Source organism: Dermacentor albipictus, chromosome 5 (genome assembly GCF_038994185.2).
Source record: "Dermacentor albipictus isolate Rhodes 1998 colony chromosome 5, USDA_Dalb.pri_finalv2, whole genome shotgun sequence".
NCBI classification, from domain to species: domain Eukaryota; kingdom Metazoa; phylum Arthropoda; class Arachnida; order Ixodida; family Ixodidae; genus Dermacentor; species Dermacentor albipictus.
Genome location: NC_091825.1, coordinates 152,569,637 through 152,586,269, shown reverse-complemented (window position 1 = coordinate 152,586,269; position 16,633 = coordinate 152,569,637). Strand labels below are relative to the sequence as shown.

At 48.4% G+C, this 16,633-nt stretch overlaps 1 protein-coding gene across 5 annotated transcripts in view; it reads right to left on the bottom strand.

Annotated features, from left to right (window-relative positions):
• LOC135902392 (uncharacterized) overlaps nt 1–16,633 on the bottom strand; it is a 553,623-nt gene that overhangs the window by 150,306 nt on the left and 386,684 nt on the right. For 4 of the 5 annotated variants that reach the window (XM_070539206.1, XM_070539201.1, XM_070539204.1 and 1 more), the window contains one exon: nt 1,158–1,190. In XM_070539206.1, the coding sequence (XP_070395307.1) occupies nt 1,158–1,190 (33 nt within the window). Of the gene's footprint in view, nt 1–1,157; nt 1,191–16,633 lie in introns of those variants that run through there. The other variant, XM_070539205.1, reaches the window with a different exon arrangement.

The window sequence follows — 16,633 nt, the reverse complement described above, 5'->3', positions numbered from 1 at the left end:
GTAGAACACTTGACTGCGGCACTGGAAGAAAGACGTTCGATCCCATCATCGATGACGCATCTCCTTATAGCACTATCGGCAGACTTAACCCACTTTGGAGGTATATAACGGAAAACTCGAGGTGTTTTGGGTGTAACCGATCGCTTCACAGTGTGAACGAAATCGCAATAGATAGAGATTTGCGGTACATATAGAAACGTCACCGTGACGGTTGAATGAGAGTGCGCAAAATCACCCGTGACGCAAGCACACCCAGCGGCCGAAACGTCACAACCATCACGTTCAGAGCATGCGACGTCGTACCTTGATTGAGGTAAAGTTAGCGCTACAAAGTTCTGGCCTAGTTTTCATGAAAAAAGATTTGAATATATCAATCTCGTGCGCACTGATTGCAGGCATTTGAGAAAGACTTAATCGGCACATCTGACGGAACACGGCACTTCGATCGTGCAGTCAAACGTGCCTCAAGCAAAGTGGGTTGTCTGTAGCAATGCTCAGCAGACTGAAGTGAAATATAACCACATTAAGTAATGAAACAGTTGAATTTAACCGCAGCTTAACGCACGTGGTAATAAAGATTCGCGCAAACAAATGTGTACAGTGCGTGAGTGACAGGAGTCGTTCACTACAAGATACTTGCCGTGGTGGCGTAGTGGCGTGGACGTTGCGCTATACTATGCTCGATTGCGCGGGATAAAGTGCCGACCACGGCGGCGGAATTTCCACGGTGGCGAAATGCAAAAAAAGGCCCGGCGCACCGTGCATTGGGTGCACGCTATTGAACCCCAGCTGGTCTAAATTAATCCGGAGTCCTCCCCCAAAACCGCGTGCCTCATTATCAGGTCATGGTCTTGGCAAGTTAAATTCCAGAATTTAATTAAATTCATTACAAGCAGTAAAAGCTGTAAGTAGGAGCTACAGCGATATAGTCAGTGAACTGCTTTGAAATCTGTGGCGCACAAATTCAATATTATCCCACAATATCCGAGCTATTTCACTCACACTTGTCTTTTACTGCACGCTTCAAGAGTTAGTGCGCCTCAAGAGGTTAGCTAGAAATCAAGGCGGCACACTTGCGCGGTTCTCCAATCCCAGTCTCAACGACATCGCGTGATGTGCACCCACAGGTCGCGCGGCGAAAAACAAAACGTGCTTGCCTTTCTCGTGCTGGGAGTCCGCAAGCGGAATACCTGTAAGAGGGAAGAAAAAGGACAACGATACGGTTTAAGGTACTCTTTCAAGCAGCATCGTGAACATGAGCAGTAGAGAGAGATAATTTATTAGAGGTCGACCTGAGCTGGCCTGCTCCTGCTACGCTGCACACGAGAAAAAGGAAAGGAGACAGGAAAGAGTGACGAAAGCTCATGACGAGTGCGGGAAGAGGCACAGCGTACTCAAAACGAAGCCGAGAAAGGATTACCTCACTAAACATTGCCGAGCTGGACGAGTTGGAAATGCGAATCCATATTATCTAAGCAGCGCAGAAATTCACATTCGCACGAGGACAGCAAACGTACAGACAGCTCTCCGTCCACGTTTTTTGCACTCATGTGAAAGTCGATTTCTGCGCTCCTAAGCTAATATAGATTCAGTAAAAAGACGAAGTTTAGGCCACTGGACCAACTTAAGTGCCTGCACAACAACGAGAAGCAGGAGGCATACATTGTGACCATAGGGTGCAGGAAACGTCCTTATTTTCCTTTCTTTAGCTAAATAATACTCCGCACTTTCATTGCGGTTCTTCATAACATGTCTAACTTTCAGTTTGCCGAATGGCTCCCTCATGCCTCCCGAATATTGGCCAATTTACCCCGGCGAGTATGAGACTAGTTTTTTTCACAGGCAACAACCATTCGCGGTGTGGCAGCAACGCAAACTGGAGCTTTCCGTCGCACATGTTTGTCAATAAATACTGCCGAGCATGTTATAGTACGTTCATCGTCTGTTTGACGGTTCAAACACAGTGACGGGAGACGATTCAGGTAACCGGCTGAGTGCTGAAGATGGCGTTCAGCCGGCGATGACGACGATTTCGAAATTAGAGAGTCACTCGCCCCCAAAATCTTTGTAAATACAACCTGGTCTAACACCTGTGATTATCTTTGCCATTAAATTTAACGAGCCGGCTTCAAAAGTACTAGATAATCGTAGGTATTCATGTTCACGGAACGCTCCCGGATGGTACTAAGAAATACTTGAAGTCGGAGCTCGTCCTGTGTCCTCATCGTGTTGCCACCGTTTTCCGCACCCATTTCAGGTATGCACCCATTCCAATTAATCCATTTTTCTTTCTTACCGACGAAAATAGCGACCACCAAACATCACCGACACCTACACCATCGATCTGTCTGGGTGGCACAAACGACTTCTAAAGCCTTACTTCAGAGTCGGTGAAATAACCTACGAGCTCTTTTTTTTTTGTGACATTCCTAAAAGTTTCCCTGCCCAGCTGCGCAAAGAATGTGCCCTTCCCCAAAGCCAAGCAGGCACTCCACGGCGTCATGTCGCGCCTCGGGCCTTATCAGCGCTCGCGTACATTTTCTTCTTTTTCGTCGTTCCGCATCTGCGAGCTCTGACGCACCCGTCAGGGCGGGTTAGCGCGAAGCACTTACAGCCAATGTCATGGCCCTGTCCACGGCAACTCGACACGGGACCACTAATGGCCGTCATCAGCGGAAGGCCATAGTTAACGTCGGTCGGGCCACAAGGCACAGGCGGGCACCAGGGGCCTCTAACCTGATTATCAGCGCGCCCTCTATCGTGTTCCAAAACGTCGACGTACGACGGGGACCCTTCGGAAAGCGTATTACTGCGCACCTGTGTGCCGATAAATGCGTGCAGCACTGCATCAACTAGAGCTTGCAGTGACACAGCAGAACGGCGCGTTTCACTGCAGCGTGGTAATATATAGTATACAACGCGCACCCACTAAGCAGAACCTTAGCAGAACAGCAAGAATACGGCACTCGGTAGCATTTCGCGCGAATAGGGCTGCACAAGCACACTAAGTAGTCAGGCAGCGTATAATTAAGCGTCACGTGTGTCGCATGCAGAATGAAGCTGTCAGAAGACCTCGGGAGCTGCAGGCACATGCTCGACTTTTTTAGTCAAGCACACACGTGCCTGCTCACGATCGCAGCACATGTGCTTTCAGCACATCGGCTACGCAGAAACTAGATAACCTAAACCCACTTCTATATGTAGGTAGGCACTTATACTCAAACAACTCCAATTACTGTCTTACTTCTCTGCCCCCTACAGCATAGCGCAGCCAGCCGGGTGTATTTAGGGTTAACCTCCGTCCCCTTCCTTATTCCGTCTTATCAACCTGTCCCACGCAGTGAAAACCTCTGTCGTTGCACGACTGTGAGTGTCCTCCGTTAAAATGCCTCAGCACGCGACCAAGAAGGCGGCTAAGGTGACTGTTTGGGCATGTTGGTATAGGACACGAATGCAGCTTTTTGCGCACAACACGAGGACCAAGAAGAGGCTGAGACACAGAAGAAGGCTGCACCGCATTAGCATGCCGAAAGCTGCTTCGCATTACAGCCGCATCTATATGATGTGATCACGATTGATAAGAAATTAATAATAATATTTGGGGTTTTACGTGCCAAAACCACTTTCTGATTATGAGGCACGCCGTAGTGGAGGACACCGGAAATTTTGACCACCTAGGGTTCTTTAACGTGCACCTAAATCTAAGCACACGGGTGTTTTCGCATTTCGCCCCCATCGAAATGCGGCCGCCGTGGCCGGGATTCGATCCCGCGACCTCGTGCTCAGCAGCCCAACACCATAGCCACTGAGCAACCACGGCGGGTGATAAGAAATTCAAAAAAAAAGGGGCCAGGAGCAATGTTTTATTTTTTAATTAATTAGTTTGTTGACTTCTTTATTTATGTGGAATGCGTTCTGCTTGATGATTCGAACGTCCTACCCAGATGCGATGGATGATACTAATTTCTGAGCGAACGCGAAACATTCTAGAGAAAAAGGAATACGGCCACAGCGCGCAGTTGCGAAGCCGGCGTATGCGTGTAATCTTGTAATTCCATGATCCTGGCGCGTATACCTGCGCACTTAAAGAGCGCTCGCTACGGCGTCCAGTCAACGCGGGTGAAGGAACGAGCGCAAGGTTTTGCGCACTCCGAAAGTGTCTACTCGACGACGCTGAGATGTTAAAAGTCTAGAAAGTCATTCAGGATAGAGGAAGAGAGAGAGATGGACATTGTTTCATGGGTGCTCTAGATGTTTGCCTGCCAATATTCCTGTAGTACGCTACTCAGATGACCAGGGCGGCGCATGAAACGACAGCCCATACGAAAAGCACACACACGCACGCAACACGCGCAAGTAACGCGTGTACAAGCACACGCAATTTAAAAACAAAAAGAAAGAAAAAAATAACACACGCAGAGACACACTAGAGCGTCTGGTAAAGTTCAGTCGCCCGGCGGAACACTGCTAGTAGCAGGCTATCAATGACTGCCTCAACCGAAAATAATCACCACAAATAAACAAAAACGTTTTACCTTCACGCTTCGACTTCAATTATTTACAGGGACGAGCGAATGTTCGAAACTTTCGAATAACGAATCGAATAGTGTCCTATTATATACGGTCTTCGAATCGAATAGTCACTATTGTAAGTGCGAATATATATCAAATACTTTTCAAATACTTCAATACGTCAACAGCATCCTATTAGACACAAAGCTAGAGCAAAAGTACAACAAATTTCTGCCCCCGCGGGCCCAGTATAGATCTAAAACATGAGAACTTGCCGACAGGAACACGCTATACGTCGCTTAGGTAGCCATGGCTTACAGGCTGTACATACAGAGACCATTCGCACTCTTTGAAGCGTCGTATGCATGGTAAGAAACTACTTGTTTGCTCCTAAAGCTTTATTTGTTATTTTACTAAGCAACGCTTCATAACGTACTACGTTATGACAGAAACTTGCTCATTTTAAGGATACTAAGACTTGAACATGGTTTTATGTTTGTTGTGATAACAGCTTTTCATTATTCGAAAACCATTCGGTAATCAGTGCGATTCCCTTCAGGCACTATTCGATTTGTATTCGATTCGGTCTCAAAAGTCACTATTCGCACACCCCTCATTAGTTATGGATCGGGTGACACGAATACTTTACTAAGACCCCGAGAAATTGCTATGAATGAGATTTTACTCTACAGGGTGTTCAACGAAATTTGAGCCAAGCTTTAAACACATGCAAATGCCACGTAGTGAGGCCGAATCAATATAATGTTGTTTGCCGTCGCTTGGAGATACTAAGATTAATTTTTGCATTCCACCTAATTAGACAAATAGTCTTAGTTAATTATTGTAATTATCAATTATTATAACAAGATAAAAAGTGTCAATGAGGAAATTATAGAGCAACACGAAAAACTCCCGATACAGTTTTTTTGTTGCTCAATACATGCTGCATAAAGGTATTTTTCCGAGCATGAAAGAAGCCCGCGAATACACGCAAAATTGCCGCGCGACTGGCCGCTTGAGGTACTTTGCTTGTATTCGCGGACTTCTTTCACGCTCGGAAAAATACGTTTTTATGTAGCACGTCTTGAGCAACAGAAAGCTGTATCGGGAGTTTTTCGTGTTGCTCTAAAATATTCTCATTGACACTTTTCATGTAACCAAAAAGATTGAGAAGTTCGTTAACGAACTGAAACTAATTATCTAATTAGGCGGAATGTAAAAAATAATCTGAGTATCTCCAGGCGACGGCAAACAACGTTACTTTGCTTCTGTCTATTGTGTCTAACTATGCAGCATTCGCATATCAGTCACCGCATCTCAAACAGCGCACGCCTTTCAGCAGTCCAGAAGTGCGTGGTTGGGCGATGCCGACGACACATCGCGTGTGCGTTCTGTATTTCCCTGTTAGTGCCTCCCCGCACACGTCATTCCAAGCACCGCAAATCGGGTTATGCGCGGTTGTGCGTCTGCTCCCCTCCGACTACTTCCCACGTGATTCGTGTCCGTAATAGCGCGCGGGGGAGGGGGGCGGGGATACGCACTGGAGCGTCGTATGGCGCGAGGAAGCCAATGCAAGGTATTCAAGATATGCAAACAATAAGCTTGCCGGAGCACTCGCATTCCTTGCCATGTTTGTTTCTCTAGTTTCGATGCCAACCATGCACCTCCGAGTCAACAAAGTCAGAAGCAGCAAGGTCCTAGACACAGGCTGCGTTTTCGTATAAACGTCGGTTGTGAGGGAAAAAATTTAAAAAAAATAGAGAAAGAGAGAAGTATTCGGGAGGGGATATGCATATGATCCGCAGTCACCGAGAAAAATATGGTCGACGTCACCCTCGTTCCCGCCAGCACAGCCAGTCGAGGAACAGAGATCGCAGTCGCACCCCAGGACCGGGCCCAGCCAGGTCCAGATCCATCCAGGCCCTCCCAGAAAAGGTGAGCTGGGCAGACGCGGTCAAGGGTGCGCCAAGGCGCGGGGTATACGGAGTAACTGCCTCAGAACCGCAAGTCACAAAGAACGCCACGAGACTCATAAAGAGAATAACCAATAGACACGCGGGCATGAAGGAAGACAACGTCATTCGACTGATCCACTCATTCGTTGTCAGCCACATCGCCTATGTAGCCGCCTACCACAACTGGTACGTCGCGGAAAAGAACAAGATTAACACGCTCATAAGGAAAACGTACAAGATAGCCCTGGGCCTACCGGAATCGACGAGCACCGAGCTCCTGACTCAGCTGGGCATATACAACACCATAGAAGAAATAGCCGAAGCACAACGCATCTCGCAGCTCGAACGCCTGTCGACCACCACGACGGGAAGACACATTATGAACACGCTCGGCATAACGTACCACAACCAGCACGGCCAGAAAATGCAAATCCCCAACAAAATCAGAGAGACCATTACGGTGGCAACCATCCCAAGAAACGTGCACCCCGATTACAACCGAGGTCGACGAAAGGCAAGAGCCGAGGCTCTGCTCTGTTCATTCGGCAGGGACAGAAAGGCGCGCTTTGTCGACGCAGCCGAATATGCGAACGGCCAAACATATACGCCGCCCTAGTCATAGACGCAGAATCAAAAATCAGAACCACATGTAGTGTATACACCAAACACTCAGAAATAGCGGAGGAAGTAGCGATTGCGCTAGCCCTCACAGAACAGGAATGCGAAGTCGTACTAAGTGACTCGCAAACGGCAGTAAAGAATTATGCCAAAGGTCGAATTTCCAAGGAAGCCATGTCCATTCTGGCCAAATCGGGCAGATCCAAAACCGCGAGCTCGAGGATCATATGGTTCCCCGCGCACGTCACCACGGAAGGCGACGCGCTCCCGAACCTAAACGAGACGGCGCACCGGACGGCGCGAGACATGATCCGCCGCGCCGAACAGGGAAACGCCTCTCGCACGATAGCGAACGCTTCTAACGGGACAGGCTCACAAGATACAACGACATCACCAGTGCATATTTGAACGCCAGAAGGATATACCCCCCGCCGAGTCCCAAATTGAACAGGAGGCAGGCCGTCGCCTGGCGACAACTCCAGACAAACACGTTCCCTAATCCATTCCGTCTCAAACGCATCTTCCCAGATAAGCATCAGGACGACACGTGCAAATTGTACCAGGAAGGACCAGCAACACTCAAACACATGCTGTGGGAGTGCAATGTAGTTATAGGAGGGATGGCAGTTACTCCGGAGACCCTGTCGTCGAGGTGGGCCGCCGCTCTGCGCAGCCCAGACCTAGGAATCCAGACGTGGGCAGTTCAGCAAGCCCGTGAGGCGGCGTTGAGGCAGGGCCTTGACGTTCCTCCATGGGAGACCTGAGCCCGGGCCGCGTTAAACCTGGCCGGACGTACAAGAAAGTTGTATCCATCCATCCATCCATCCATCCACGTCACCCAACCAATGTGGAACACCACTGAAGCCAAATCCCTAAAGTCAACAACGCACCACGCGGCATTTCCCCTTTCGTTTGCGAATACGAAATATAAAGCCTCGGTAAGCGAGTTTCTTTGCGCCTGTTGACTATATTGAGAGTACGGAGGAGGAGGAGGAAGAGGAGGAGACAATTTTACTGACACGAAGAAATGGGTCAGATCGGGAGGGGGAGGGGTGATTGGAGTTAGGAGAATAGGAAGACGGATGGGACTTCAGGTGGCCGAAAGTCCTTGTGATTCGGCGACCCTGATGGCCCAGCATACGATCCGGAATTGGACTCGCGGCCGTAAGCTGCGCAAACCAGCCTCCCTACGCTCCTGTCGCTCATCACCCTCAAACGGCGGAGCAGGTGTGGTTGGGCAACAAAAATAAAACGTAGCAAATAAAACACTCACTCTTGTGCCCGCACGAGCTTCCATTGACACGGTGCATAACCTGCTCCGTGACGAGGGCGGTGAACTAGTCGTGCGGCACTTGGGTGTTTTTGCGGGCTTCTTTAAGGCTTCGAAGAAAAATTTTATGTAGCACGTACAGACAAACGGAAAGATGGATCGGGAATTTTTCATGATGGCCTATTATTTTCTAGTTGACAATGTTTCTCTGATTATAATATTGGAGAACTTAATTATAACTAATTATGTAATTAGGCGAAATACAAAAAAATTGCTGGCTCTCCGTAATCGAGAGTAGCTGTAAACACGAAATGGCAACCGGCAAAGAAGATTGGTTGGAGGTGATACTAGCCACAATCTTGAAATGGGTGCGGTGCATGTTCGCAACGGCTTTGGTTGGGGGCGAGAGACCGCATTTTCTTAAGTTTTGACTAGTTGTCCTGATGATCGCGTTTTGTTCTAGCAACTTGCCCGGATAACAGCTCTTGCTCTTGGCTCAAGGTCACTTGTAGTTCGCCGACAACGGAAGCTAAAAGCATTTCATGCTTAAACATACTCTGACTTGCTCTAAGCGACGACAAACAACCTTACCTTGCTTAAGTCCAGCTACGTGGCACTCGCATACGGTTAAGTTTTGGAACGAGTTACGTTGGACACCCTTTATATCTCGCGTTTGTGGACTTCTACAACGATACATGGCCACTTAGCCAGCCCTTCCTTTTCAATATCTGTAATCTGTATTGCTACCTGGCAGTTGAAAGTCTTGTCTGTTTTCACTGCGTGCTACGCCCGTGTCAGTCTTCCGTTTCGCATCATGGTTGCGATAACAGCGATCGTGCCCGTACGTCTATATAGGAAAATCAAACCGACTCTTTTCTTGTCATCCTATCCGGCCGTGTCACCAGAGCAACAGTAACTTATTAATTCCTCATTTACACCAATTCACTCATACAATAAGATCGCCAGTTATACACCCACTACAAGCAAAAGGATAATAAAATCAAAGCCCCTTTCTTAAAGAAAGATGGTTGAATGCGAAGCTTTCCCCCAATGCAAAATGAATCAAGGTCCAAAGCTAACGACCACAAATGAACCCAAGAAATGCTGAGCGACCCGATGCTGTGCATATGTGATTTGATTGCTTGTTTAGGGTTGTATTTTTAGAACGTTGAATTGGGATGAAGACGCATTTCGTTAAGCTGCATAGCCTTTATTTTAGATCATGTAGCCGTTTTTACACGCACACACTCACACTTTCACGGACGACTCTACACTAGAAAAGTATTGCCTTGTGGTCGCCTTGTGTGTAGACTGTCAGAGGCTCTGCCATGGTAACGTGACACAGCCTGCTTGCAAACGAGAGATCAATGCAGGAACGGTGTTGCGTCGTGGGTATCTGTAGCGTCTTCAGTTTCAACGAGTAGCGATCTAGCATGATACTCTCGATCCATTTGCCATGCTCTTTCGCCACATGGGTATTAAGGTCACCGCACATGAGGATTGGCGTAGTATACTCTTTGGGTACTTTTCAAGCACAGTGGCCGCGCCCGGCGTTGTGACGCAGCTAGCGAAAATCAGCTCGGCTGCGTGCCGCAGTTGGTTTCGCGTGTATTGAATCTTACTGGGACAAGTTCGTGACGCATTCTGTGACCCCCAAAATTACTGTAATTAATTTCGTAACTTTTGGGGTACTTTTGAGGCACGCTCGCCGCTTCTGGGGCTGTGAAGCAGTTAGCAAAAAAGCAAGCCGACCGTGGTGACAGTTACTTTAGCCTTTACTGAATCTGAGTGAGACAACGTTGTGAGGTTTTCTATGGCCCCGCCCAACATATACCTTCTTTCGGTAGTCACGCTTGTCGAAGACGCAACGAGCGATTGTTAAGAGCGATAACACTGGAGTGTGTTGCTTGCGCAGGCAGAACGCAATAAAGATAGCGCCGAGGACCTCAAAAACGAATAACTCGAAAATTCTTTCTCCTGAACGACTGAAAACAGGCTTCGCAGACACGCATTTCTATTCAGTATGAGTAGAAGGCATTCTGCGAGCTTCTAGCAGGCCACCTCTGTGTATGTAGCGTACTATCGCGTCGGCTGAGGCCAAATTGTTTTGGAAACGCGCAGTCGACCGTGCATTTGTGCTCTTAAAGTGAACGAAATTATGCCTGTGCATGGAGGAATGCTTGGAAATCAGATGTTTTACGCATGAATTATAGTACGGCTTGGAAGGAGTTGGGCATTTTTGACGCTATGCATGTAAAAGCGGATTGCTTTTGTTCGTAATGTCGCCCATTAACCACTTTCACACGCATCCCCTCTACAGGCACTATTGCTATAAGGGCTAAATACCCAAACGACTCACGCTTGTAATTCACATTTTCAGCGGAGGCCATCCGATGGAGCTTCGTATACGGGAACTACTGCTGCTTACCTGATGGCACAACATTGGGTGAACGCACAAGAAGCCCGGAACGGGCATTTATATAGAGCGAAATAAACATTTCCCTATTTACAAGGCATTTTGTGTCTACTGTATGAAATTTCACGTGACGCAGGTTGGATAGAGGCTTGTAAAGATCATTCGCAATCATTTTAATTAAATAAAGGATTCCGCATTAAGACCGCGCGCGACTGAGCAGCAGAAGAAGAAAAAAAAGCGTCGAGTAAAGCAGCCGGCGTAGCGCGTGCCAGCTGGCATTCAAAACGCGCGCACCAAAACCGAAACCGAAAGGATTTTATGCCATCCGCTTGGGGCGCTACAGTCAATTCGGCCGCTGGGTTCTATGAGAGTGTCCGCTCTTGTTGACTGTATTTCTCTATGCCCGTCGCTTCGCGCCATTATCAGGCACTGACCGGCCGGCCAGTCGACGTTGGCGCGGTACTGCGAATGTAAACTGCACCCTTAAACAAAATTGCGCCCTTTGGGTTGTATCTTGCTACGAAACAATAATCCTCATCTGTCTTGTCCGCATTTCCTTTCTTTAACGCTGCGAGCCCAGTACTTATTATTATTACTTACGTACTTACGACCATTGTGGTGTGGCAAGATGAGCTCCAAAGGGTGTACATTTGTTTAAGAGTTTACGCAGATCTGTAAGTTGGCCTTCCTGCAGTGCGTTTTCGGCCCTCACGGACGAATCAGTGAGCCACAGAAAGCTTCGCTTAAAAAAAGAAAAAGAAAGAAAGAAAAGCGAACACGAGAGATAGCAATACGCAGGAACATAACTTCGTTCCTACCGTACACGTTCACAATCGCAGCAAAAGTCAGAATATGAAAACATAGGAACATAAAAAAAAACGCACAAACTAAAGTATAGCGAACGCCGAACGTTTTATCATTTCCCGTCATAGCAGGCAACGATAACGTATGCACCATTACGAGAGCGTGCCGTCAGAGAGGCGCACGAAGGCGACAGCGTAGCAGGCTCGCGCGCGCGGACACAGCGCAGACCTCCGGGCGGACGCAGAGAAAAGCGTCCGCGAGCAGGGAAGAAACGAGAGAAGGCCAACTAAGCTCAGTTTCACGTCGTGCGGCCGCGCTGCTCTTTGCTCATTAGTGTCCCCGCGTCAGATAGGGGACACCTGATCGTTCAATTTGATGCGGCGACGATATATTGGCCGTCGCACGACCCGCGCACACGGTCCGACCACGTGGACACTGGACGGGCGACGCTCAGGTGCACTGCGGGGCGGCGCTTTCATCATGCCACAGCTCCGGACGAGGTATCGCGTTTCAGTATGCAGGAACAACCGAAGTGTTTCTTTTTTCTTTTGTTCGTCACAAGTCTGCTTTCTGCTTTTCATTTTTTCGACCTTTCTCTCGTAATTTTCTGTTCCTTTTGTTCATTCTCGAAGACACGAAGTACTCGTTCCCGTATACGGTGAAAGTGCCCACTCTTGTTTTTGCTTCTTGTACAGCTGGTTGGATGGAGGATAATGAGGTAAGCAGGGGTAATTTTCTTTTCAGTTTTCGCTCAAACGCGGCAAGGAAGACGCAGGGTTACCTGGGAAACGTGATGCAAGCGTTGGGTGAGCGAGCTCGCCCGCACAATGGAGTTCAATTACTAATCCAAACTACACTGTGTGCCTAAAGCCGGTGTAATGAAAAGGCAACATAGACGGTAAACGGTGAGGCTTTCTGCACTGATGTTGCGCGCTACCGCACGTTGTGTTCATTTTGTCCTGGCCAAACGCGCCGTAGGTTGCGCTAGTGCTGACGTTCGTTAGCTGACTCACAAATATATATAACCCGGTTCACAGACGCAGACACGATAACGTTTTCCGAACGATATGGTGTCGACACGGGTCGCTTTCTTTTGTGTGCGTGTGAGAACGCATGCAGATAACCCACGTTAAGCTGATTTTCCGTCCCCATAGCAACCAGCGCTGGTGGGCGAAGAAAGAAAAGTAACGGTGCCGAAAGGAAACGCAATGTCAAAACGGAGCGAACAGAGCAAAAACATACAGAAAGCAAAAAAAGGGGGTGGGGGGAGATGAGCGACAACAGATATGAGGAAACATCTGCTTAATCGAGTTATAATGGAAGCACCGTTAAAATAAAACAGAACAGGAATAAAAAAAAAGTATGAATAATGCACCAATGCACGTACAACCTTCATCGTACACCGTCACTCTGGTTGTGCTGTTGCCATAGTTCACGTTGGCTTCATTGCTGCAGTCGTTGCCGTCATAGTCGCTACCTATCGTCTGTATAGCTATCGCTATTATGGCTGGTACAAAACGCGTTCGATCAAATCGTCCTCCACAACATTTAATCATTGGAAAACTACAGGGCTGGGATGACGAAACGCGAATAACGAAGACACGCACAAGGGCTTCTAGTTTTCCAATGATTAAATGCCAAACTTGCCCGACTATCCATCTTGCACAATATTTACTTTTCCTTCATGCGTCCACTTTCGTATCTGAGTAAACCACCCATCTAGATTAGTTTTTTTCTTCTTGTAAACAGCACACCACTAAACGGCATACACTAGACACACTGGGACAAGAAAAGAGCATGATCATTTTGCTCGCGATGACAGAAATCTAATGCCCGAATGCAAACGTTTGCGCAAGAACGGAAAACCACAAAATACGCAGGCACCGAAATCGCGCGCAAGCACACACATTCCTCGACCGCGCGTGCCAAGTACATCATTCTTCTGCTCTCAACTTTCCCGCTGGGTTACTTCTCTATTTCACGCATGAACGTGGGAAATGCTCCAAATGTCTACGCAGTGCAGTGAGATGAGTAAACGCCGCACCGCTTGCGGCACATGAAAAAAGAAAAAGGAAAAAAAAAGAAGAGAGAGAGATTTAGAGGACGAGAAACTCACGTGGGCCGTTTTGTGTGAGCGGCATTTCCGCTTCGACCACACATTTAAACCCACCCTCTCTCTGTCTAGCTAGTTTCCTGAGCGCCCAAGAAGAAAAAAAAACGCGAGTGGACTGAAAGCATATTCCTGCACGGGTAATAGGTGGAAAACAGCAGCCCTAGGGGCACGTGCTAAGAATACTTGTCACGGATGTTCAGTGCCGGGGAACAATTCCGCCCTCTAGGCGAAAAAAAAGAAAAACTCCGCGCGTCTGCCCAGGAATCCTGCACTGCGGTCGGTAGGCGCGCCACCACCAGCTATGTTTTATGGGCTCATCTGACTTCAAGTTTACCTTTAAAAATAACTAGGTCAATGATGTGACGCCACAGTACACAGGCAAATCTCACTACATAAATATTTTTCAGTATAATGTCGTCTATGATGTGTCGCAAAAGCACATAGTTAAAAGTAAAAAATAACTTAAAAAATAACTGGGGGCAGGCGGATTCTTTGCGAAGCGCGATTGAATACATCCGCTAAGGCGCGAAAGATATACACATTACATTTGTTCCCCTTCACGGCGTGGTGACGTCTGTCGTCGCCTCGATGGATAGGGAAGACTGAGTTTCTATAGCTAATTAGCTGTCACATGTACTATATAGATATAGATCGAAGCATGCGGGAGATAGGCTTATCTATACTGTTACAACAGGCCACTGGCAGAGACAGCCGCGCCCTGGCACGACTTCGTGTCTGGTCACGTAGCGGGTGCTTATAAACTTGAGCTGCAGACAAAACGATGTGCTGTGTGATGTGTAGAGATGCGCTGTGTGACATGTGAGTTAAACACACACACACACACAAACACACACACACACACACACACACACACACACACACACACGCACACACACACACACACACACACACACACACACACGCACACGCACACACGCACACACGGGTATTTGTAGACCCAGAGAAGAGTACCTCTTCAAAAATTTTCAAAAAGGAAATGAACACAAACGACACTGTTTTAAACACTGTTCCTTTCCAAGATCAATATATTCAAATCAAATTCAATTAAATCAATCTTTTTGTAGACCCTGCGTTTCAGTAAAGGCTAAGGTGGAGTCAGCGCATGTGTCCTGCCTCCCTTGATCGCCTTTTAGCTCCTCGTTGTACGAACCTTTTCAAACATGAGTCAGTACCGAAGTCGCCACGTCGCTAAAATACAAATCAGTAGAAAAGCTTAAAAATGAGAAGTGACAAAGTCCGTGACCATAATAACGAACGCTGGACACACCGCTTTGCGACGCTACTCGCGTGTTTACACACACAGAGAGAGAAGCATCGTCCTCCTGATGATCCGGAACGCGTCGCGTACACGCTCCACGCCTGACGGGCATCCAATATAGCTCGAGCTCCGGAGCGCGCCAACCCCTTGCAGGGAGCGTGAAAGATACGGCCAATATTTTTTTTTTCTCTGGCATTCGTGCGCCAGATAGCGGCCTTCGGCTTGTGCCGTGACTCCCTCGCTCTATGCGAAGTCACGCACGCCCCAACTCCTTCGCGCTCAGCGTCTCGGTGGGAGACATTAATTACCCAGACGTAACCCGCAAGATTGATGGACGGGCCGCTTATAATGGCGAGAACAGCGACTCTCCATTGTGTTGCAACCGCGGACCGCCAGTTTGCACGCATCGCGAGCTTTCACCGTATAGTAGAAGAGCCGCAAGACCGTTTCCTTCTGCGTCTATAGCCTTGTTGTTTGCGTAATAGATTTCCGCGTGGTACTCTTCGGTCTTGAGCGCGGCGGGTATTACGAAGGCGGCGTAAGAGCTCCGGTAAACAGACGGTAAAGAAAAAAAATTGTGGCCAGGGCAAGGCGGAGGGAAGGGGAACGGGAGTTACACCGAAAGAGGACCGGTGCGGGCGCGCCTTGTGACGTCGCGTATATCAAGCTGTCGCCCACGTGAACGGATTTTCTTGCTAAGGCTGATCCACGTTTCGGTCAATCCGTCATTTTGCCCTTTGCGCCGAGAAAAGCTGCGCCGACCGGATATCGCGAAGGCGTTGATACGTATACAACCATTAGGTTCACACAGAAAACGCGCCGCTCCGTGTAGACCAGTTTTTTCTAGAGGCCGGAGCCGAGACGCACGTAGAGAAAGAAACGGCGTTGAGCTTTCCTCGAGGTTGAGACCAGTGTGCAACATATGGGGTTTACATCTCCTGCACGGTCGCTGCATAATCGATCACCTCCTTTCTTTCGCTTGTCGTCAACGGTGGACGTGTAAGCGCTGGCTTCTTTTTCAATCTTGCAGTAAGCATTCCCCGCCTTTCTTTTTCTCTTTCTCTCTCTTTCCTTCTCTCTTCTCTGCAGGTTGTGAGCTCAATGTTCCGCCCCGGCTGCCAGCACTGCGCTCGTTTCTTTGTGAAAGGTCGCTATCGTAACGGCTGCAACGACCTCTTCACTAAATGCACCATCTAGATCGTGGTGGTGGTGGGTTGTAGCAACAAGCGGGTTTAGCCTGGAGATCACGGCCGGCAATCGCTCAGCAGCTTCGGAACCGCTGAAGCGAGCTGATAACGAAAGCTTAAAGTCCCGCCTGCACTGCGGCTCTAAGTGGAAAAGTTTTCCCGCGTCGGGGGTCGACTTGACAACAATCGAAAGCCCTATAATAGGTAATGGCTGCCTTCGAAGGCGTCCAACATGGCACGCTACTGCTCGGTGCCGCAGTGCCGGACGCACACAACGTGGGCCTGTGTCAGCCTTCAGACGCACCAGCGGGACAATTAAAGAGCTGCGTGAAGATTGGATCGCGAAACTTAGGATCGGCAAGCAGCCATTGGCTAAAACTCGGTTATGCAGACGCTCGCCTGCGCGCGCTGCCCGGCTAATGTCCTGAAGCTTTGATGTATGAACATGTTGATGGTGGATAATGGCAAGTTCAGTGGAG